Source organism: Scatophagus argus, chromosome 8, assembly GCF_020382885.2.
Source record: "Scatophagus argus isolate fScaArg1 chromosome 8, fScaArg1.pri, whole genome shotgun sequence".
Classification (NCBI taxonomy): domain Eukaryota; kingdom Metazoa; phylum Chordata; class Actinopteri; family Scatophagidae; genus Scatophagus; species Scatophagus argus.
In genome coordinates, this window is record NC_058500.1 from 22,471,807 (window position 1) to 22,495,003 (window position 23,197).

General features: G+C 42.7%; 2 protein-coding genes across 4 annotated transcripts in view; both read right to left on the reverse strand.

Moving 5' to 3' along the window:
• The window catches only part of lamb2 (laminin, beta 2 (laminin S)), a 40,837-nt gene extending 23,021 nt beyond the window's left edge, over positions 1-17,816 (reverse strand). The window contains exons 1-6 of one of the 3 annotated variants that reach the window (XM_046395655.1): positions 17,660-17,816; positions 17,285-17,352; positions 4,093-4,262; positions 3,859-3,994; positions 632-705; positions 300-488 (exon numbers count right to left, since the gene is read on the reverse strand). In XM_046395655.1, coding sequence (XP_046251611.1) covers positions 300-488; positions 632-705; positions 3,859-3,994; positions 4,093-4,262; positions 17,285-17,315 — 600 coding nt within the window. In that variant the 5' untranslated portion in view covers positions 17,316-17,352; positions 17,660-17,816. Of the gene's footprint in view, positions 1-299; positions 489-631; positions 706-3,858; positions 3,995-4,092; positions 4,263-17,284; positions 17,407-17,659 lie in introns of all 3 variants that reach the window. The other 2 variants (XM_046395653.1, XM_046395656.1) reach the window with 2 other exon arrangements.
• Positions 17,817-20,181: 2,365 nt separating this feature from the next.
• Positions 20,182-23,197, reverse strand: part of lamb2l (laminin, beta 2-like) — a 48,902-nt gene continuing 45,886 nt past the window's right edge. The window contains exons 31-35 of the mRNA XM_046395652.1: positions 22,902-23,109; positions 22,432-22,573; positions 22,059-22,235; positions 21,777-21,942; positions 20,182-20,877 (exon numbers count right to left, since the gene is read on the reverse strand). Coding sequence (XP_046251608.1) covers positions 20,741-20,877; positions 21,777-21,942; positions 22,059-22,235; positions 22,432-22,573; positions 22,902-23,109 — 830 coding nt within the window. The 3' untranslated portion in view covers positions 20,182-20,740. The remainder of the gene's footprint in view (positions 20,878-21,776; positions 21,943-22,058; positions 22,236-22,431; positions 22,574-22,901; positions 23,110-23,197) is intronic.

Genomic DNA, 23,197 nt, shown 5'->3' on the forward strand with positions numbered 1-23,197 from the left:
TCAGCTGTTTCCCACAGTCTTTTTGTTAGCCTAAACCAATCTACTGAGAGTGGGTTTGGTATTCTCAGCATATTTCTCAAAATAAGAATTAATTCATGAAGTCAGACTGTATATGTACACTATTTTTGGGGCCACATCTATCAGAAAATTTTTGAATGGAAAAAAACACCTTACTTTCACATCAAAACCATATTTTCTCAAATTAAACTATTTATGTATCAATATTTATTTCCATTCACTAGAATATAGTAACCTTTCGTGTTTATCTTGAGCAAAGTAGCCTTCAATTCATTGCTCACCTCTCCCTCTGTGGACGGCTCAATGTCTGAGTACCGTGACTCACAGATGACATCATTAATGTTACGCAAAGGACCCTGGGACACTCCAGGAAAAGCAGCAGCGCAGTCGTGAGAAAAGTAGCGGTAGACCTGCCAGGTACGACCAAAATCTGCAGACCGTTCGATCAGCATGGCTGCTGGACGGAAGGTCTGCAAGAGAACAGCGTCTTAAACAAAGAATTCTGCAAGTTATTTGAAAAAGGAAAGTACAAAACAAGAAGAGCTATAAGGCACTTCTCTCAGCTTGTTGTTGACGCAGATTAATAAGCTGACGACAGCAACTTTCATCCTACCTTGAAGGTCATAATCAGGTGAGTGAAATGAAACTCTGCTTCCAGATCCAACTGGATTAAGACATCCGACTTTCCTTGGGGAGAGAGAGACAGATAAAGAGAGAGAAAGAGAGAGAGAGAGTTTACAATAATTGACATTTTACGGTTTAATGCTTATCAGTTAAATAATATCAGTAATTTATTAACCCGCTTTGCACTCTTTTTCCATCGCAATCATTAATTTCTGACAGATGGATGACAGAGAATAATTTCTAGCTGCAGTAAGTGAAGTAACAACAGAGCTCTGGATTTGAGGAATGGCATCTTGACAGGAAAAGGCACTCAGTCTTGGCAGGAGAAAGGATGTCGGAAAAGCCCACACGCTTCCTGAATTGTAGAGCACCAAATATTCTGAAGGACCACTTTACTCCGAGGACCACTTTCACTCTTGTTCTCTGTGTTTTTGCATTACACACACAAAGCCAAAGCCGAGAGGACTTTTTCCTATTCCTGCATGCTAACACATAAATGCCTACCACTTCAGTTTTTTATTCTGCAACTTGACACCCTAAAAGCCAATAACTTTTAAGCTGCTCATATGAAGACAAACCACAACACAGCTTTTTCATATATACATGCAAAAAAAAAAAAGACTAACGGAGAATTTGGTTTAACGCCCGTTCACGTGTTTTGCCAAATCACATGCGCACACACAATCACCTTTTTAACATTTACCATAGGTGCGTGAAGGTGTGTGGCACACTGTACTTTCCTGAAGTATGTTAGTAAAAAACAGGGCAGTTGGAGAGCATTAGGAGCAAAGGAGAAATGCGACAGATGGTATCCTATGCTACCTGTAAGGCTCAGCAGATTTACTGAAGCTGCACTATTGAACATGTTTATATAAACAATAACTGTGTCTCATGTGAAGCGTGTTGCGACTGATTATGTTTTTGGATGAGTAAACTGTTTGGCAACAGTTCCAACATTAACCACATGAACTTTGGTCTGTACATTTGCATTTACATGTACCGGTGTCCATGGCTGAGGTACCCTTGAGCAAGGTACCTAACCCCCACTGCTCCCCGGGCGCTGCACGCGGTCGCCCACTGCCCCGGGTTTGTTGTGTGTGTGCACATCACTTGGGTGGGTTAAATGCAGAGCACGAATTTCGTTGGAGTGAGTTCCCTCCAATGACAAAATATGTCACTTTCTTCTTTCTTCTTCTTCTTCTACATTTACAAATTTGTGTGTGGTGTCCAGCGTATTGTGTAGTTATGGCCCACAGTGCTGCTCATAACGTCTGTGCATTATCATGAATAAACTGGTCATCATGCCATCAGTGTCCATTATAATTTAGAGAAGAATTTTTGATTTTGGGGTGAACTGTCCCTTTAAGCCAGCCCTGTGCTTTTGGTAGCCAAGACTAAGAAACAGTTTCTTTAAAGGTCAACACTGAACCCAAGTACACAAGTATTTCTTTTTATATTTTTGTATCATTTAAACGGTTTTGTTAACCCTTGGGTCAGTGTCCTAAACTAGAGCAGCAAATGCATGCACACATAGGCAGAAACACTTCCATACCTAACCACAAATCAACAGCTGACAAGGCCCAGGAAGGGGCAAGATGGAAAAGAAAGAGAAGGAAGGGTGTGACACAGCCAGAGCGGAGGGGGAAAGAGAGAGAAAGAGAGGACAGTTCAAAGAGTAAATGAGCCTGAGCTGACCTGAGACATTTGTTGGGGAACTCATACATACTAAACCCTAATGTAATATCGAACACATACACAACCGACACACACAGAATGCACCTGTTTAGGCGACACTTGCTTACAGTGTGCTAATTCCAGCATGTACGCATGTAATCCCATGAAAAAGTCTCTCCAATTAATACATGCACACAATGAAACCACTGTAATCCATATCAAATAGGCATAGTGTGCCACCATCACCATGGAAATACCACAGTGATGCCACGGAAAAGCAGCAGCTACGAATAAAAATAGTAACTATGCTTCCTGTGCCCCTTCTTCTTCTGTTTCTCTGAGTTCTATTTTGGGACTGGCGCTGCTGCACAGTGCTGTCAGCAACGTCACTGTAGCATGACTGAAACAGCTGAGCCTTGTGTCCAACTCTGTGCAGAGTCGTATAGTCACACTTTGTCAGTGAGTGTGGAAATGCATCAGTTCAAACTGCTCCCTCTCCCTGTCCCTTACTACTGTGAATACTGCTTCATTTTTCCATCAGAACTTTGCTCCTGCTCTGTCATCCCTCTTCTCTCTCTTTCTGTTGAGATGCCAGAGCAAGTCCTACTCTGTTATTAAGCCCATCTGTAGCTGGTCAGGGGATGTTGGCCACACTGTGTGCCTGTGCGAGATGGAGTGTGTCTGTGTGCAAACTTAATGCTGCTTTTCAAGGTCTCTGTAGCTACCAGTTGCTTACTGGTTGCTTGTGGTTTCAGTAAATTTTTGAATTAGATTTAAATTTTAGAATCTTATTTTCCCATTTTTTCCCCTTTTCCATTTGAATTATTTCTGCTTCATATCGACTACCTAGTTTTTTTGATATGCTGTTTTTTGTATTTATGCTGGAATCTAATGCCTATGTAATTGGTGAAGCGGAGCATCTCTATCTCTGAGTCAGGTTTTTCACAGAAGCTTTAAACAAACAATCACACCATCAACTATTTAGCTTTTCTGGTGTAAGGTGAGAACTGGCACAGTTATTTAGTGCACACTTAAGAAATAGATTTTAAAGCATTCTGTTTCTTATCCAATACATAATTGATAACGAAGTTAAAAAGGGCAAAACATTATTATTTGAAAGGAGTGACATTTTCACCGCAACATACTCTTTCTGCACCAGAGTACTGCAGTGATTGCAAAGTGTGTCACATGAAATGAATGCCGCCCTTAATACAACGTGCTCCTAGCAAAGAGTTGGAATGTATAAATGCAAACCTGACAGGATAGACCACATTGTTTTTCCTGCCGCTCACATGTACCCATGCTTGGTATAGACCACCTTCTCTTTCCACAATCCTTGTGTGCATTGTCCTGTTCCACTGAAACAGGAAATACAGGGTACTTCCTTGGGTTTCGTTGATCATACCAAGTACACCTGAGTGTGAAACAGATAAGCTAATAGGCTAGGACAAGTTAGTAACTTAATCATTATTATTTTAAATGTTCTAATAGCTGTTTAGCTGAGATATTTTAATTACACAAGTGATTACAAGATCTCCTCACCATTCTCAGACTGCCACCAGGACTTCTTGCGGTGAGGTTTGAAGGTGGTGATAACGTTCTCTATTCGGTGATTGATGGTGTTGTACACTGGATCATATGGCCGTCGAGAGTCACAGTCGAAACACTTCTTCTCATCCTGCAAATGGTCAAAGGGGAAAGACTTCAGGGCTCACTGAGAAGCCCAGCACCACAGATAGAACAGAAGGACAGATGTGAGCAGACACACACACTAACCTGCAGATGACTGACAATGCAGTAGCGCTCTTTTTTCCTCATCCCACATGTGGAAGAGGCCTTCAGGTTCTTCTCTCGACCAACCAGCAAGTCCCCTGTTGCTGGGTAACAGCTGCCATGGGCACAGCCGTGGCTGTGGTCTGGCTCCTGGCCAACGGCAGCAGCCAGGACTGGAAGAAGGGAAATAGGAAATGAATTACCATGAATGAGAAACAGCAGTGCAGAGTGGCATCATTTCCAAACAGAACAGCCATTCACAAGCTTGTGTTGGCAAATTAATCTGACACTAAATCAGTGCCCGTCTGTCTGTCCTAAAGATAGAGACAACATCAAAAGCTCTTGTCTCTTCCTGAGGAAGAAAGACTCCAGGAAGAGAAGCTTGTGGACTTGTCTAGTGACATCACCAGTGAATCTGAAACAGAGCTTCATTGCATTTTGTCCCACAAAGACATCATGAGGTAGAAAGACATGAATAAAGAGGCAAGTGCAGAGGATGTAACAAGAGGACTTTTACAGCAACACTTTATATTTTATGCTTTACACTCTGCAAGAGTGAATATCTGTTCCACATCTATGAATAAATTTGTTTTCCAAAAGATGTGGCCATAGGTTGTAGCTTTTCTTTGTTTAATGTGAGCTCACAAAAGCAAACTCCAAAGTTATCATATATTGGTCATTATGAGGCAAAGTTAGGTCAGTTAGTGTACTTGTCATGGCTTATGGGAAAACGCTGTCTACAAACGTCTGGCCTCATAGAGGTCATGGGCCGCAGGATGTGAAGGGCTTGGATGCTGGGCCTTTGCAATTAGACAGCTACTGCTTGATCAAGATTCAGTGTTGAGACAACGTTCACTGGGAGAGGGATTATCTCAAGGCAGCCCTACAGGTTAACAGGCTCTGCTGCCTGCAGGGACCCCAATCAACTGATGTGACAAGGGGCCCCAGCTACAGGCTTTATCCGGAGCATGACCAACAAGTCATACAGAGGTCAACTAAGATCATCACCAGCTGGTAGTCTAACATCATAAAAACTAAAGAATAATTATTAGCTAATAATTTAATCTTCCAGATCTAACAGAAAAGCATGTTTTATAGATGCACAGTACATATGTTGAACCATGGAGTTGATACAGCATTCGAGTGTGAATAGCCGTGCTATGTGTGGGAGTTTAAATAAACCTTATAAACTTTCATGACAAGCAGCAGCAGCCGTCACACATTCCACTGGACAGCTTGATGTGAATCTCTCTCCTCCTACATGCCTCTGGGACCTGCACTATGAGAAAAGTGGAGGCTCAAGGGTCCTGCTGTCAGTCTATGGTCTGTCTACAGCAGGCGTTGTTAATCCTCCCTCCATACAGTCTACATGGTAACATACAACAGCTCTGACTTTTTCAGAACTAATTAATACTGACAGGCTGTACCTGCCTGCGCATGGACGCTCTCTGCAGGTCTATATTCACTGATTAAAGCAGACAAAGACAGCCTGGCACTGCTATGAGGCCAGCTGTATATCGAGAGACACAGCTGGGAACAGCACAGAGGAGCATTTCACATTGTCACTCACACACACACGCACACACAATCTTGACACCCAGACTAGAGGAAACCTGTGTCTGCCTGGCATCTGGACAAGTCTCAGATTGGTGCCAGCCAACTGAGCAACAAACAGTCATGGGGTTAACAATCACATACTTTCAGTATGCAGGCCCACATGTGCACCAGTGCATCTACATAGACACATATTCAGGCACTCATTTGCAGTTACAGTATGATAACTCAGGATTCAACAAGAACATCGCCATAAACACAAATGCTCTAATTTTCAAGTGAACGTAAGCATCAAGCATGTACTTGTCAGCTACACAAAGACATCTGTTAAGAGGATTTATTCAAGTATAAGGTAACAATCTGAGCTGCTTCATATTTGTCATTACCAGCGAACAAAATGACTGACATAATGATCTGGGATGAAATAGCCTAGAGGTCATTCCTGTATCCTTTATCTGACTTTGAAACAGAGGAAGAGAACTTGAAGAAACACAAACAGAGCAGCTGATTTGATGGCTGAAAAATATAGGGAAAAAGTAGTACGGAGCCGGGATATGGACAGCGGGAAGACCCATCCAGACACAACCCGATATCTACTGGCATACACTCAAAGGTCTGCGTGTGTCTGTAGGGAGGGCTGTATAATCACTAGGTATCTCGTTGTCTTTTATCTCAGTGTATTTCTGTCTGTGTTTGTCTACCTCAGGCATCACACCTCTGCTCATGACATGAATTGAGCTCACATCACTGTGGTCTTGTGGTTGTGATAAATAAAAGATGAACAAATTAGGAAACCACTTCAGTTTTCACAAATATATAGTGTATACATTTATGCATTTCACCTTTAAAAACTTCTTGGGCTATTTTATACTTATTGTATGTACTAAAATGCACAACAACTTCATTAATTCTAACCTGAAATGATAAATCATGTAAACTATGCATGTGGTTATTATCACAGTGAGTCTGTCACATGTAGGCTCGTCAGAGTGCTACTGCCTTGATGGAAACCATGGAGGGAAGCAAAGCATAGTGGAGAAAGAGAAGGATGAAGGAGAGATAAAATGGATGATATCCATCATTTGATGCACACTTAAATTCAAAGCACTTTAAGGTTAGTGAGCAAACACATACACTGGAGAGACAAAAGTATTGGGTTGAGGCTGTTTTTCAGGGGTTGTGCTCGGTCCCTTACTTCTAGTGACGGAAAATCCTATTGCTTCAGCAGAACAAGACATTTTGGACAATGCTATGCTTTCAACTTTGTGGCAGCAGTTCGGGGAAGGACCTTGTCTACTTCAGCATGACTGTGTCCCAGTGCACAAAGTAAAGTCCATAAAGACATGGCTGGATGAGTTTGGTGTGGAAGAACTTGACTGGCCCACAAAGAGCCCTGAACTCAGCCCCATCAAACACCTTTGGGATGACCTGGAATGGAGACTGCGAGCCAGGCCTTTTGGTCCAACATCAGTGCCTGACATCACAAATGCTCTGCTGCATGAATGGGCAAAAATCTCCCCCCACAGAAACACTCCAAAATCTTGTGGAAAGCCTTCCCAGAAGAGTGGAAGCTGTTATAGCTGTAAAGCTGTCTGTGTATTTAGAATGTGATGTTATTCAAGTCCCTGTTGGTGTAATGGTCAGATGTCCCAATACGTTTGTCAATACGGTATATTTTTAGTGTAGAGGCTCTAGCTGTGTAAGTGCAACTCTCATGGACTATAGGAGCTGTAGACACACAAGGTGAAGAGAAAGGGAAAAAGACATGGGTATCCAGAGACATTTTGGACTGCATCTGTGAATAACGCCCCTCAAAAATGAACTGAGATATTCAAGGAAAATTAGTCTTTGCAGTTTGGACTTTCAATGTAGGCTAGCTTTTTGAAGGCATGTGGAGGCTTTCCAAACCCTTCGACTCAGTGTGAGTGAAAAGAGGGCAGGCAGTTGACTAGCTGAGGATCAGGTTCCCTCCCTCTAAGCGAAAAGTTAATATTGGAGTTTTGAAGACAGAGGGGATGCAGTGGTTGATTAGATGTCTTCCTTTCTTACTTCTATTTGTCTTTCTTGCTTCTGTAGCCATAAATGGAGAGGCAGAGAGGAATGCAGGCTGACAGCTGAGAGGAAGGGGTTGTGGTGGTGCTGTTGCTGCTGTAAGGGGGCCTCAGTTCGCAAAGCTCTGCTGTTCAAAAAGCCATTGGCCTGTAACAGAAGGTTATGCACTACAGCCCTGCGTCATATTGTACACTATTCAGCTTTTTCTGCCTCTTGCAGCCACACACAACATTAGGGATTAATTACTCAGGTGTTTTCAGTATCATATAGGTGATGAGGTTCATATTACACCGCAGAGACTGCTTTTTCTTTCAATGTCACATTACGGCAGCAGTCAAGCATGTAACAAACTGCCCACTGTTGTTAACCTATTCCAGGCTAACGGTTAAAAAAGCCATGATATCATTAAGCTCATGCCAAAGGACAGTGAAATCTGACTCTAAGGCAGCAAGTCTTGCACATGAGGCAATGCTTTAACTGTCAGAGACAGTGATACAGAATGCATGGTGCAGTCTGCAGGGCATTCCCATCCCTGCCCCCTTCCCCCCAGGTGAGCTCTGCTTTTGTTCTTGACTCTGATCCCTGCCTTTGATTTCCTCTCTGCTCTCATCCAGTCAGTAAACAGAAGGTGCTCTACACAAGAGTGGACTTCTGAAAAAGTTTTTAAAAAAGTGCCTCACAAAGGGAAGCAGACCAGGCCTTTGCAGTAGTCACAACACAGATGCTGATTCCACAGTAGAGTCGGATCACCGCAACAGTCTGAGACTGTCACGTTAAAGCCGACACAAGACTTTTAAAGTCAACACACTACACAACTTTCTGTCTTGTACTCAGGAATCTTAAAGTTATTGTGGTTTGCTCGCTATAGGAGTTTTCAGTGACTAGAGGTCACACCTTACAAGCTCTTTCACTGGGAGGAAGAAGTAGGAAGTGGGCCAAGTTGATGGTGTGCTCATTTGCTCTTACTGACTGTAACATGCTGCATGGCTACCCAGCATGACCCGATATTTAGCCCACTTGATATCTTTCAGGTGTCTGCGAGGCACGTAGGGGCCACATCATTTCCTTGAAGAGTTCACACATAATGTCTGTCGCTCAGGGGAAAAAGTGCCTCCGATCTGGGGCTTCTGTCAGCATCCTCAAGAAAAAAATCAGATTACAATACTGTAGTGTGAGCTCAACATAAGATAACTATCTATAAAACAAACGGCACAGTATCACAATGTATGGTCTGACATTGTTAATGTTATTATCAGTTACAATGATCAGAGATCAAGCATTCAAACTTGTGCACCCCTCTCACACGCTATGTAGGCTTTTAGCTTTTTTGGGTGAACTGTTGTTTAAAACATACTGTTTAAAACCGCTAAAATTAAAGCAGTATTCTAACAATTATCATCATCATCAGTTTTACTAAAGTAAATATCTAACATGTGTTTGAAAGTAATGACAGATGGTATATTTCTTCTCGCGATGGATTATGGTTCTGTCTAGTTCCACCTGAAAGGACAAACTGGTTCAGAAATTCCTATAAATTTTTGGAGGTATATATGTCACTGTTATTAACTTTCATAGTTGCCATGCTATAATGGAAGGCTTAACAGGAATAGCAACAATGATTAAAAGAAAAAGGAAATATGCTTATTCGCCCTAATAGAACATGGCAGATTCCCATGATTCCTGTCTTTGTGCTGGATGCGGCATGTATATCATAATTACCATACACACATAAGAGTCATAATTTCCTCATCGATCTCTGGGAGAGATAGTAGGAGAGAGTCAATACGGATATTGTCTAACTATACCCTTACAGAGAGGCAGGGCTCAGCGAAGGGTCATTGAAACACCTGAGGGAAACTTTGGACCAATTTATTAGACTTCAAAACACCCATTGAGTGAATAAATTCAAGAAGCATGGCTCAGAGTCAAGTTCATAGACATCGCTGACAATGAGTGTGATGGCTGAATATTTTTTTGTTGGCTTTTTATTTCTTTTCCCTTTTCCCTCATCTGTCATCCATCTAATCTTACAGTGTACTAACTCACCCAGCTTTATGTGTTGGCAGGGTGGGATGCGACATCAGCGTGACACATTCCACTGGGACAGGCTGGTGAGACACAGTTTGCTGTCACATTTACCAGCATAAACAAAGCAGGAAACCAAAACTAACACACAAACAGATGGACAAGAAAACACACACGGATGCACATTATCTTAAACAGCCGGGGGGTTAAGAGTTAAATGCAAAGCGCTGCCAAGAATATTAACATGACAGCACGGTCAGACCCAATATCAGCTTGCCTGTGACAACAGACAAGAATAGCACCATTTTAAGCTGTGCAAAGAGCCGCATACCCGAAAGGCGTCACAGATACGTTTTAACACTCACCGTCAGACAGCTATTTTAAAACCAGAGTAAAGTCAACAGCCTTCCATTCTTAACTCCTCCTGGCTAATTAGTTTACATTCTCCCTCACCGCTATCTCTTTGCTCTGCACTTAGCTGATGGATGGTCAACTCCCCACAGCCAAACATCCAGCTGTTCTCCTCCTTCCTCGCCTCTTTATTAATCTGCTCTTGCCTCCAGTCTTTCTAGTCTTCACTCCTCTCCCTGCTTTGACTCCCCTTCTTGCTCTGCCGTTCACCTTACTCACTTCTTTCATCCTCCCTTCCACAGTCAGGGTCTAGGGCCTTGCTTATAAAAATGATTGCTGACCTTAAGGTCATGTATTATCTAAGACTAAACTGGAGGGACAAAGAAAAAATTTCATTAGAATTATTTTAATTATTAAAGCGGCTATATTAAGAAATAATTGACTGTGCTCAGGCCTGGTCTATGTTCCTCACTTTGAGGGGGGTGACAAAAGTAATTTTAGCATCTGATATTTCATAGCATATAGTTATAGCCCAAGTATGCAGCAACATCTGTTTTTAATACCATTGATGGCTTGGCTATAATTTGCACATAAAATATTGAATCCAGGGATTTCTTATGGCGTGCCCAGAGGCCTCCATTGTTCTTTGGTCGTACTTGGTGCCTCTAAAGCAACATCACATAACTATTTTACCCTAAAATAACAACTTCAGAATCACTCTGATGGCATACCCACTTGTAATAAGGTGAACGCTGTCACGGTCAGTAACATGCCATCCCACTATACTTGTTTCTTTACTGTCTAACTTAGGTGAGCAGGTATGATCACAGTGTGTCACATCTTAAAGCACTACCTCACAGAAACCACAAACCATCACTGATTGTGGTGAAACTGGATCATATTTTATGGAGAAAATGTTCTCTTTTTCTTTCTGATGTTCTCCAGCTACTCTGTCTCAACTCTGTGTTACTTACTTACAGAGAGCAAGCTATAACTGCTACCTACTGTAGTGGCACTGTTTTGACTCTGCTGGGAAGGCCACTGGAGATGTGCAACACCGGGGTCCTTATGTCCCGGGCAGAGGGAGACTCAGCGGAGGATGCTGTTGAGAAGTGGCGCTGGAAAGGGAACCAGAACTGGAACCGAGCTCAACAGCCTCTACAGACATCAAGATGGACACTAAGAGACGGAAAAGGACCTTGATGGAGGAAGTTAGGAAGGGAAACAGAAAGCGACTGAGCAACAGGCCGGACAACAGTAAATCTAAAACTGGCTTTAAGATTTTGGCAAGCGCAAAACCAGACACCACAGGACAGACACTTAACTGTTGAACTAATAAGTAATATTAACTGGATTGTTAACCGGCTATACTCACTCAAAGTTGTCAGCTCACTTGTTTTTGAACATATAACACTCTGGTCCATTTCCACAGAGGTTTAGACAGTTTTTGCAGAATATTGTTTCTGGTTTAGGTTATGTTACACTGGCATGCTACTGCTGTAAGCCATATGCAACTTCTGTGCAAACTTTGACTGCTGCTCAGTTAAAACGAATGTAAGTTTATGTCAACGGAAATTTCAAGACAAACACAAATGCCACAAGTTTTGGTTGTAGTTGGTGTGTATATTACATCTGCCAAAACTCTTACAGGAATCTGGGATTTGTATTTGTGATAGTGGTTTTGCACTCAGAAACTGTTGGGGTGACAAAGCTCACAAAATATCCGTTTCTATTTATTTTATTTCTATTGTACTTCTTTTTATAAAGAAAAACATTTTGTTCAGTTAAGGAAGAACAAAACAGACTTTTAAGTTACTAGGGGAAAAGACACATTTCGCATCTAGCAACATGGCCAGATCTCTGTGCTCTGTTCCACTGTCTCACAGTAACTGGTCTAAGACTAAAGCCTACAGCAAGACCACAGCCTCCCTGTAGATTAAGAAATTTGCATCTCACTTACAACCTTACAACCACAAAACTTCATCTTTACAAACGTTCTTTTGCCAAGAAATTTTGATTTTGTTCTACTTGACCTGCATTATTAATCGTTGTTAACTGTTTGTTTCATTAGTTTTAAAATATCTCTTTAACTTGTCTCATGAAAAATCCATGTTCCTATTTCTTTCATGGGTATTATTTACATCTTTTGTGATACAATGTATTAGGTCTTCTTAAAAGATGTATATTATGCTGAATATGTTTACAATATTCCTCGGCTGTTTCTGAGTTTGTCACTGACCACCTGTTTGCCTCTCTAAGGCAGGCAGAGGGTTCCAGTAAGCGTGGCCAGACGCTGGCCATTACACAAGCTGTTAGATTAACAAGGCATGTCCCCGGGAGGCAGCTGGAGGAGACGTTCACATTCCTGTGCCATCCCGGAGACGTCTGAATCACTCGCTGCTGGAGAGGAGACATGGAATATCACCAGCAACAGGTGCACATTGGGGCTGTATGGACACAACAGTGTTTGTTCTTAACTTAGTAGTACAGCAGACATTTGAGGCTCATTCACTGCTCATCGCTCTTCTGCCCAGGCTGCAGTTACTGATGGTTTACTGACATTTTAATAGAGACCAATGTGAAACATCATCTGCCTGACCTGTATGTAGGAAAATGCAGGCTTCTGATCACACACTTGTGTCAGATCATATTTAGAATTTGTGAATACAAAAAAAACAAACTCTCAGTCTTTAGGGTTGCCCAAAAAATAATCTTTAAATGCTGATGACGATGGCACATAACGGTCTCCACTACAACCAATGACATAAATTATAGAAATTCTGTGTAACCAGCTTCTGTCCACAAAGTACCTGTCATGCTGCCTGAAGCTCAATAAATCCATCAGGTGAGAGGCACATGCGGCCAGCAGATGTTGGCCACAGTCTGTTCGACAACCAGCTTGTCCATCAGCTACTCAGCGAGAGAGCTGCGGTGCTTGTTAGTGATTATGGCGTTGTGTGTTTGCCCTGATGCTCAGCAACTGCTCAGAGAGACACCGAGCGCTGACCACAGAGCAGATGTGTTCACCGTAGGAGCAAATCAGAGCCTCTGACCAAGAAAATCTGGCTGCACTTAGAGGGAAAGCTCAGAGAAAAGTGCAGCACACATGGGGCTTGTCATTAGCTGACTGATGCATTTGGTGTGTTTGTGACCTGCAGCCCTCCTGTCCTTTATTGATAATCTGGCTAATGTGAGCAATTACAATTACTGTCCTGTGGAATGGCTGTGCTTGTGTTTTGTCTGACTGTATGTATGCCTCTGACCAGCAACACGCTTAATTACGTGTGACTTACTATTAAATGCTGAAATTGCTTTCCTGTGTGAGACGAGAGGTGAACTTCTGTGTGGCCAAAGGCAAAGGTCAGAGTGTGATTCAGAATACACAGGGGAGTACTGCGTGTGTGTCTGTGTCTGAGATCATTTTTTTAAACTTTTAAACTGTTGATGACCCTGTGTTTCCCCAGAGAGAGGAGCCAGGGGAAGGAGAGTTTGTGTGTGTGTGTGTGTGTGCGTGTGTGTGTGTGTGTGTGCGAGCGCCTGTAATTACAAGGCAAAACAACATCTGAATCAGAAATAATCATCACATTAATTGCATCTTTCCCTTCTTTGTCTCTATCTCATCTTCCTCCATCCCTTCCTGCCTTCCTTCCTTCCTTCCCTCCTTTTTCCCCCCGTCCGTCCTGACGTGCTGCAGCATCGCACTATAATTGCGGCTTGTCTACAATTAGATGATAAGAGGTGTGGAGGTGTCTGAGAGTGCTTTTTAACAAAATGCATAACATAAGAAGAAATGTAGAAATGTTCCGTGGCCTATAGCAATAAAACCAATAAAATCACACTCTCTGAAACTAAAAGAAATCAGATCGGTGAGCATGAAGATGTTGTTTCTTATTAACAGGGCTAGCTACTGACCATGATGTGACTTCACCTGTTCACATGCCTGTTCACCTCCACATTGTAAGCACACAGCAGCTGCCCTAAAGTTCTTCACTGTACCAGCCACCTCATTGTTTTTAATGAGACCCGACCCCCCCCCTTCCCCGAGTCCTCCTCCTCAGTCTCCACCTCCTCCTTTCATCCAGAAAAGTCCCTGCCAACAGGACAGTGAAACCTAACTCACCGTCCTTTCATAGAAACAAACCTGTTCCCTGTCTCTCCCCCACCACTTCCCCTGTGCCTAAAGTCTGTCTCTCTCTCCCTCTTTTCACTTTGTCCTGTTCTTTTCACCCCCTCCTCCACCCACCCCTCTAATTTTTCAGCCTCTCTCCCTCTCTGACTCCAGTGCTGGTGGTTAGTAGGCTTTAACGCACCATTGTTCTGGTATCTGCACATTTCCGGAGGCTGTTGCTTACACAGGCTGCGGGAACACGCTCTCTCAGTCCCTCTGCCTAATGCCAGCCCTCACCTGCCCACACACACACACACACACACACACACACACACACACACACACACACACACACACACACACACACACACATCTGAGGAGAATGCCAGTGGTTTGACAAAACCTAATTCCGACACACACAAACCTCTAAGAAAGGTGAATTACCGAGGATTTACCTCGATCCTTTTTAATGTGAAGTTTTCCTTCCTTGCTTATTTCTCAAATCCGTCCATCCTCCCTACCTTCCTCCCCTCTTCCAAAAAGGGCTAATAATGAGCTGCTCTCTCCTCCAGTTGAACTTAATTCATCAAAAGTAATTTGCAAAATGACATTAAAAAGCGATTACTGATTAGGGTACTTTTGCTAAAAATGCTTTACAAAAAGTGCGGTACAGCTCAAACAATTTTTGCAAATACACACTATACACACACACACACACACAGTTAGTTTCCTACAGGTCCTCCTTCCACACCCCCATGGCCCACAGGAGGAGATTAGAAATAAAAAGTGAAAAGAAAATGAGAAGAGAGGAGGGACTGGTGGTTCTTTTGTCTCTGTGATCAGCCAGAGTCCTTTCACTCTCTCTCTCTCTCTCTCTCTCACACACACACACACACACACACACACACACACACATAAATACGTTCATATGCACACCAATTAACCCCTGTGTCTGACCCGGGGCTTTGGACACGACCCTTGACCGTGGAGCCTGTGCTCCGAGGCGTCAGGAGTCTGAATGGACAGCTCCCTGTCTCCATAATGACAGTGTGTGCAGAGACACACTTCACATCAGACACACACAGAAACACACCCTTTTCTCCCCTTTCCTCCAGTGATTTTCCTCCTTCCACTATTTTCACCGGCAGATACATGAGTGTTTCTTCTAGGTATACTGTAAAGTGACAATGTTCCAGTTGTTTTTTTTTTTAACTCTTTCACTTCAGTGTCTCTTTGAAGAATGCTTGGTCGGAGAAAAACGGAACACGGCAGCATCCAAAACTTCGACACACATCACAGCATCGCACAGGAAAAGAAATATTTCCATCACTGCTGATCTGAGCCCGAGCTGATTAAAACCTGTAGTAATTTGTCAAACGTATCCTTTGTCACTGAGGACAAAAGCCAGATGTCAGTGAGTGTTAAATGATCATATTCTGACTGATGGTTTAAAATTAATAGTTAAACAAGGTCTTTGTGTTGTTTAAAGGATAGACTCAGAGCCTGTCTTAAAACAGCATTCATATGTGAATTTCCTCCCCCCCCCAAAAAATATTGCACAAATACAGAAATCTAGCATGTAAAATACCAAAAAAAAAGGCAGAAAAATGGTTTGATTTTGTAGGATCCCACAACTCGTAGGAAAAATCGGAATGAGAAACTCAGTTCTCAGGGACTTTAAGTCTATAATATATTTTTATTGTTATCCAATATGAAAGCATATTGCTGCCACACCAAAAAAAAAAGATAAAATTAAAGGTTCACTGTTACAACACCATATTTTTTGTTGTTTGTTTGTTTTATAATATGATGTTTTTCCCAGTATTACAATATCACTTTTTCTGTCATGGCAGCAATATGTTTCTGTAAATCTGTTTCCATCTTGGCAACCAACTTTATCAACCATCTCAAAGAGCCGCAGATGTGATCAGTGACACCCTGGGTGCTAACAGCAGGCACTAATAGACTTTAACTGGAGCAATAAGCCCATTGTCTTCAGCTGCAGGAAACAATGCATTTCACCGAGGGTCATTAGTCAGATCACTGATGATACTGAGCACACATCCACTTTGCTTCGAGCAGTGCAGGTGCTGTTTTCAGGGTTTAATTGCAATTAAAAACAACCGATCTAATGAAGAGAGGCGTTAATCAGGCACTGCAGGGTTGGTATGTGTTTAAATCTGTTCATTTCCCAGCCATCTTTTATTTCTGTCACCCCCCGCACCCACACCCACACCCACATATAAACGCATCCATATACATGCAGACACACGCATCCAGAGGGGTCTTGAGCAGCACTGGAGGTGTAGGTATGGAGTGGGTGTCTCTATTTGCGGATTCAGCTGGGCTGTTTTAGGAGGACCATAAACAGAGCGACACCACCCACAGAGAGAGAGACACACACACACACACACACACACACAGACAGACAGAGGAAGAGAGAGACAGGGATGACCCCAGAGACCCAGAGGGCACCAGGGGCCCTAAAAAAGAAACATCAGCTATCTTATCTATCTAAGGTTGACCCTTTTTCTCCAGAATTGTGGTGAAAACTGGTGCCTGTACTCAGTGTTGATAAATGTTAAATATTAAAATGAAGTTAACAAAGAGACAGGTCTGATGAGTTCAATACAAGTCTCTAATAAATGCTCCTCTGGACTCTCATTTACAGTTAAATACACAAAACTGTAAGTGCAGTGTCGTATTGGAAAACCAGTGGTCATGTCAGTTAAGATTCACTCAAGTAACAGAGGTGAACGTATCATTTCACTGCAAACATGAACAAAGCAACCTCATGAGTTCAAATTCGTTGTTTATCTTGAAGAGATTTGAGCCTTTCTGCCAGTGAACTGAGATTAAGGGAAAAAACCGTTTTCATAGTATTCACACTTACAACCGCCCCCCCGGAACAACTGTCACAATCTCCAGCCATCACCAAGAAAATAACTCTTCAACATCCACGCACTTAACATGAACTCATGAGCTCCATATTTTCCAGAGACTAATCAAAGTAAGCCCAGTGACCTGGAGAGCCGCTCACTGAATCACTTCTGAGGGTTAGTTATGGAGTAGAAAACAGGGGCTGACTTGTGCAGTCCTACTCACCGCAGACGAGCACCATCAGTGAGGCTCGCATCTCTGAGCGTACATCAACCCGCGGGGCTGCAGGCGACCTGCGGCGAGCACAAGTTTGTGTTCAAGCTAACAGCGTCACAAACCACGGAGAACTGAAACAAGTACCGAGAGAGTTGGTGAGAATAAAATATCGATGAGTTTTACTTGTATTTATTCATTTTTACAGCTGTACAACGAAGGGTCATTATGAGCGTTTTCCGAAATCAGTTAACCGGTTAATAAAAACACTTCGCTCCTCTCAGACAGGACCCCGTTAGACTGAATGCAGCCCCCCACTGCGTTCATCTCTCTTTATTCAGAAAGTTAGCCAGAAAAAAAAAGCACACAAAGCGAGTCTGCACTCACCGTTTCGCTCCTGGTTCGGATGTTCTCTTCTGTTTACCAGTCCAGTCTCCGTGTAGGTCCACTTGCTGAGGAGTTGCCGGCGGACAGATGCGGAGCTGAACAGCGTTAACTGAGAAGGGGACTCCTCAACTCCTGCGCCTCTGCCCTGGAAACCCCGGGCTGGATTCGGAGCGGAGCGGGGTGGAGGGGGAGGGTAGGGGGAGGGTAGGGGGAGGCGGGTATGGTACATGAGGTATAAAGCAAGAGCATCCTCCCCTTACCCAGTTTTATGGTGCATTTCTCAGTTTCATGCGGCATTACGAAAAAGTATGTTTGACTTTACCACATAGCATTTTTTTCTTGCAAAGAGCCTTATAGCTCAGTAGTTTTCAAAATGGCCGACAATCAGGGGGTCCCCAGTAAACAGGAGAAGGACTTAATTTCACTGTAATTGCATCCATCTAATCCGAGAATTAATGAATATTTTGATCACCGGTTTCATACACTGTAATAAAACATCTAAAAACAGAATTCATATCAGATGGGGGTCCCCGGGACAAAATCCTATCAAATGAGGGTCCCTGAAAAAGTTTGAGAACCACTGCTGTAACCTATAATGTCCACATTAAAGTGAATTAAATGAAATTGGTCAAATTTAAAATGTTACGTACAAGAACCATAGCTGCAGTCAAGACAGTCCAGCTACTTGATCATACAGTCAAAGTCAAACTACTGCAACTTGAAGAGCAATAAAAAAGACAGGCTGTGTAATGATGAAGCTGAGTAAACATAAAGCTGCCTGCGATACGAGCTTTAGGGATTTACAGCTTAAACCACACAGACATCTCTGCCAAGCTTTATAATAATATGAGCTGCATGGTTAACAGTGAGAATATATGAAAATAGTCTGTTTCGTATAACATAGGCCAGAAATAAGGTTCTAGTGGGTGAATTTGATTTTTGACTGCTCTGCAGGTTTTGCTCTGGCCTAACAACCCAGCACATGTTTTCCTCTGAGCCCCTGGTCTGCGTCTGGCAGCAGGAATGCGCGCTCCCTGCTGCGGATTAGATTCCCTTTGATTGCACCCAGCGAGCGCGCACAGATCCCCTGACTGCCTGCTCAACCTTAAAACATCAGCCTCATCCAACAGGTGCTTGGGATGATTTGCAGTCATGCAGTGGGAAACAAAGGTGAACTCCATTTTAAGGGGGAAAGGACCTTCACATAGCTTCAGCTGATCCAATGAATTAAATCCGCTGTATGTTTTTGACTAAACACATTAAATGTAATCTATCACGTTACAAGCACATTTGATCTCATTAGATCTTTCCTCCGGTTCACTCTCTGATGTGTACAGGTGTTTGAGGCTCACAGCTGAACAAAGCCTGCAGAAAGTCTGTCATATTACACATTCCCTGTGCGGCTGGAGGACAGTCTTTCTTTGTTAAAGCTCAGGATGCAGTGCCAGAGCCCAACAGAGAATAGCACAACTCCTTCATACTGAGAGCAGGAGGGCAATAAATGGAAGCCGAGTGAATGGATCACTGGTACTGCATGGGAGACTGCAGGTAAGAAACCTGTCAGGTCAACATGTCAGCAGCGATTCTTCTCTCACTTTTGAAAGGAACTTTGTACAGAATTTCTCTGTTGCTGTTTGTAAACACACCATTAAGCGATTCTGGAGAAAGACAGCTGATTGTTGAGTCTCATTATCAGGTCTTCAAATTGCCACCAACTTAAAAAAGAACAACATTATTTGACATCCTTTCAATGAGACACAACAATCTTTCTCTAGACTCACTGATGCTCAGAAACAACCCAAACAGGAAAATAATGAGGAAATAAGAAAAAATGGGCAGAGGGCAGGGTCTCTTCTGGAGGGTCATAAGTCACGGATGAGAGAGATTATGAGTCTATACAAGTCCTGCATAGGAGTATTTACTCTCTCCTGGCTGTTTTTTGGTCTCCATAACAGCTCCATAAAGCTGACAGAAGCTGTAGAGTCAGGTGGTAATTCTCTATGTGTTCATCACTGCAAGTAAACTCTTTCGCAAAGCCTTCGAGTAGCCATTTAACCCATTGTTAATATAAAACATTTAGATAAGCACCTCCTTCGACTGAAGGAGGGTCACAGTAGTGCCAATCAAGCGCCATCTGGACGGGAAATCTAATCAGTCAAATTAAGTGAAAACAGCTGCGTGCAGCTGTTTCGGGCTTCTAATAGTTTAGCAGCAGACATTTTGACTTGTAGCAGGAAATACACAGCTGTAACTAATAACAGGTAACGATGGCTCTGTTCTATTTAACTTGCGGCACAAACACAAGGATCCTACGACTGGCTCACCTGAAAGCAGTTAACAGGAACATTTAACTACACCTTTCAGCATGTGCTTTTCCTGCTCTAACATGTCAAAATGTGTGCTGAGACGGAGAACACCGGAGAGCATCGGCGCCCCCTTGTGACAACAAAGTGACACACATACATTCTATGCAAAATAAACTTGGTAATATAAATACTGTGCACACATCAACACACAAAACGTAAACTGTATCAAATTTATTTGACTCCGTCATCACACCTCAGAATGAATATTGCTGATAAGAATACTTATGTATGCTTTCATACGTATTTAATCAAGAGGTTTTTTTGTAATAAAAATAAACACAACATTATTTTCAAAAATTTCACTTTTCCACATACTTCTTAATGGGAGTGTCATATTGTGAATATCATACTAATGTGGTTAAATTACAGCAAAAACACACAAAATCTTAAAAGCACTTATGGTCAAAACAACACATTTCTGATATCATACTTGATATATTTCTTCTGAATATTATTCATCAAATCAGTTATTATGGCCTATACAGTGAAACAAATACTCTCCACAGGTCATCCACTTGTTGTAATAGCTTAAAGGCACACATGTGGTACAGTACATGGACAGAGGAAGGCATTTCTGTGACATAACACTTGACAGGTAATGTGTAAAACCAGTGAAAGAATGGAGGTACCAAAGCAGTGTATTACTTTAACAGGCAATGCCATACCTCTGCTCTGGATTACAGCAGCAAATGGTAAACATGGAACTGTAACATCCTCACACACAGTTGCTGTACTTCTGCACCTGTTCCCGGATCTCATCGCGTACCACCGTAGCGTTTTCCTTCAGCTCGTCCAGCTCCATGCGCTGCTTCTGCATCCGCTGCTCGTTACTCTTGAACTTCTTCTCCAGTTCTGTGACCACAGGGAGTTCAACTTAATTGGCTTTTTCAGTATGAGCACAGTGCAATAACTGTACAGTTATTTGTACAGTGCAACAAGCTGGCCCAGATATTACAGAAACACCTTACCTACTATAAATACAACATAAGAAGGAAGCTCCAACAGGGCTTGTTGACATTTTGAGGATTGATCATTTTATAGGAATACTTAAATAGTATCCGGCAATTATAATGGAGGCCAAATAATCAGGCAAACTGACTAGTCTGTGCTGATAGGATGCTTTACAAACAACTGGGATCGGCTGAACACGTCTCCTATAGTAGTCCCTGCTGCACAGCCTCCACCAATCAACTCCTCAACTGGAATAACTGACTGTGAGGAAAAATAATAGTCCATATCAATAATATAATAATGATAACAATAATAACAATGACAACAGTTTGGGGAAGGCCCTTTTCTATTCCAGCATGACTGTGCCCCAGTGCACAAAGCAAAGCTTCATAAAGACATGGCTGAATGAGTTTGGTGTGGAAGAACCACACAGAGCCCTGACCTGAACCCCATCAGACACCTTTGGGATGAACAGGAACGAAGATTTCGAGCCAGACCTTTTGGTCCAACATCAGTGCCTGAGCTCACTATTGCTCTACTGCATGAATGGGCAAAAATTCCCACAGAAACACTGAAATCTTGTGGAAAGCCTTCCCAGAGGAGTGGAAGCTGTTATAGCTGCAAAGGAGGGGGCAGCTCTACTCTCAACTCCGTCCCAGTATTTTTGTCTACATAGAGTATCTTTACATGAATACTAATCCCTGTGATTTATGCTGGTTTTAACCCTCCCCCGCAGTGTACTGTATGTAGCCCACCTAACGAACAGCTTGTCAACACTAAGACCAGCTGTGTGTACTCACTCCTGAGTTGTTCTATCCCCTTGCTGGCTTTGTTGAGGAGGTCTTCTGCCTCCTTCTTCATATCCATGGCTTTCTGGTTGATGCTGTTCAGACCTCCAGAATCCCCACCAAGAGAATCCACCTTCATTTGCAGCTCATGGTATCGTTTCTCCGTGTCATTGAGGCTCTGAGAGACAACGCAGTATTATTTACTGTGCACAAAATTTATTTCCATTTCTACAGTGACAAAAACACGATATATTTTTTTCAAAACCAAAGCACAAACACTATCAATGTACTCACCTGCTCCAGTGAGGATGCTAGATGTGTGGCATTGTTAGCCAGTGCTTTGGCGTCCTTTGCCATCTGTCTGTTCTGCTCCGTTTTGTTCCTCAAAGCTTCCACCCCCATGGAGAGGTTGTTTAAACGCATCATGACATCCATCTGCTTATCCTCCAGCTGTGTCAGCCTCTCATCCAACTGGAAGAGAATGACATAAAAATGTAAGAATTAAGAGAGTAAATTGAGAGATAAGGAATAATGGAGTATTTTGACATCGGAAAGAAAAAATAAACAGCCCTTCAAATAAAGTTTGACAAGCAGGTACCCCCCCACCCAGCGAACAAGTTATCGTTCTCTCACACACAAACACAGCCAACTTTGAAGCATGCTGTACCTCAGCTGTAGCATTTCTCGTGCTGTTCAGGTTGTTGTGGGCCTCATTCAGGGCTGTTCTGGCTTTCTTTATGGCCTTATCAGACACATCCAACGCCTGCTTGGTATCATTGGCTGTATCCTTCACTCCCTCTGCTCGGCTCCTGCACAGTGCCACCACAAATGAGACATCTGGAGAAACTCGGAGCAGATAATCTGATAGAGTTGCCAAAACCAACTGCTTTAAGCATTAGGAGGACACGCTGTTAAACAGATGTAACTATAATCCCTAAATACAATACTGAACTATGTAGCGGCTGAAAGAGAAGCCCAGCTTTGTTGCATTTCTCTTAAACATTTTAATTTCCGACAGACAAAATTGGAGAGCCATGGGAAAGAGTAATAACTCCACAGACCTTTGAGATGACGACCTTGCAAGCAAGGAGGTTTGTGGGAAAAGTAGCATTTATTTATTTATTTTTTTTAACATACCTGGCATCTTTGGCTTCATCAAGCAGCTCCTTGGCTTTCCTGATGTGCTGTGAGGTTTGATTGATGATCTCCTCGACATTGGTGAGGTTGGAAAGGCTGTCCTTTATCTGCATGGCCATTTTGTCCAGTGTGGTCCTGTTGACTGGCGGAGGGATCGACAAGACCTGCATAGCCACCTTCTCTATGCTCTCTGGATCTGCTCCCTCCTCTGCACAGCAAAAAGCACAGTAAAAAGAAATACCTTTTAACTGACATAATCTCCAATTAGAATTCAAAGATTACTCGTTAAAGCAACG